At 38.8% G+C, this 1474-nt stretch overlaps 1 protein-coding gene across 1 annotated transcript in view; it reads left to right on the forward strand.

Moving 5' to 3' along the window:
* Nucleotides 1-1474, forward strand: part of LOC101848127 (calcium/calmodulin-dependent 3',5'-cyclic nucleotide phosphodiesterase 1) — an 18726-nt gene that overhangs the window by 2044 nt on the left and 15208 nt on the right. Inside the window, exons 3-4 of the mRNA XM_035970870.1 lie at nucleotides 153-266; nucleotides 569-683. Of these exons, the coding sequence (XP_035826763.1) occupies nucleotides 153-266; nucleotides 569-683 (229 nt within the window). The remainder of the gene's footprint in view (nucleotides 1-152; nucleotides 267-568; nucleotides 684-1474) is intronic.

Below are 1474 nucleotides of genomic sequence, written 5' to 3' on the forward strand. Positions count from 1 at the left end.
GAGAGAGAGAGAGAGAGAGAGAGAGAGAATCTACATATATATTTTTTTTTCAATCTTCAAATTGTACACATATTGACTATTTTACATTTTTTTTCGACATTATGTGTCTACTTTTATTGTTGGGGAGTTGTTTCCTTTTTTGTTTGTTTTAGGGATGAATACCAGGATTCTAATTTTGAGTGGTCGTTTGTGGAGCTCAGTGACCGAATGAAGCAGTATTTGCATGATGACATGGCTCATTCAAAACCAAGGAAAAATCTAGACAGGTGAGTAGTCAAAACTTGCTATGCATACGGTAAAAATGTGTTGCTTTGTAACTGAAGAAGCTACTCAGTGCCAACTGGGTGTGTATTATGTATTTGTTATGTGTATAGATGTTTGTGGAAGAGAGGATGTGTGACTATGAGAGAGTAGGCCTATATATGTATGTTTGCGCGTGATGAAACATCAAATCAATGTGCCAGTATGATGTAGACAATAAAAATTTATCTGATCTTATCTTGATTTTTTTTTTCTGTCTAAAGTTTTCTTTTATCTAAATGTTGGGTTTGTGTGCTTCTGTCCTCAGGCCGATATTTTACCATACCCTGGACGAACCTGACGACACTCGGGACATCCCAGCCGACATGGAGTCCGGTCACCGCGACAGCATAGCGCCTAGTGACATGTATCGACATGACGATGTGAGTTGGAAGGCTTGAGCTTATTGTGAATACATGTACAACACAAGGGATCTCACTAGGTTCGCTCTCCCCAAGTCTCTTGGGTCTAAGGCGATGTTGGAACACTTTGTGCTTACACTAAAGGCACAAAGGTTTACATTTGAGAGGATCTACTGTTTTCCTTCTATGACTTCTTTTCTGTTTTCACAATCAAATCTATACTATAATTGTGTGTGAACATGTGCTTGCTTTTGTTTACATTTTGGACTATATATATAAAGATGGGGAGAGGGGGGTGAGTCACCTCAGCGATTTTCTACGCTTATTTTTTAATTTTATGAACATTTTGTCAACTTTTTAATGCTACTTCAAAACCCGCAGAAACACAATAACTTTCATCATCATCATCATCATCATCATCACCACCATCATCAGCAACAAGAACAACAACAACAATCTTAAACTGAACAAGTTTTCACTTGTGACCTCTGTCTTTCCAGACCTATGTCACCGAGCAGTTTAAGAAAAGGGGCATGAATGACCCTCGAAACTGCAGGTGTATATCTGTTTTATGTAACTCCTTTGTAAGGTTTTCACAGGTATCAAGCACAAAAGACTTTAGGGCATCTTCATGGCTTGCCATTCTTTGATTACTAAATATGGGGCTGTCATTTTTCTTTTGGGCTTCCTTTCAATTCATAGACACATTGACACCCCCAAACCCCAAAGTATGTTTGGAAATGGGCTCCGTGTGCATATAATATATGCGAGAGAGAGAGAGAGAGAGAGAGAGAGAGAGAGAGAGAGAGAGA

This window comes from Aplysia californica, unplaced genomic scaffold (genome assembly GCF_000002075.1).
Source record: "Aplysia californica isolate F4 #8 unplaced genomic scaffold, AplCal3.0 scaffold00331, whole genome shotgun sequence".
Taxonomy (NCBI): domain Eukaryota; kingdom Metazoa; phylum Mollusca; class Gastropoda; order Aplysiida; family Aplysiidae; genus Aplysia; species Aplysia californica.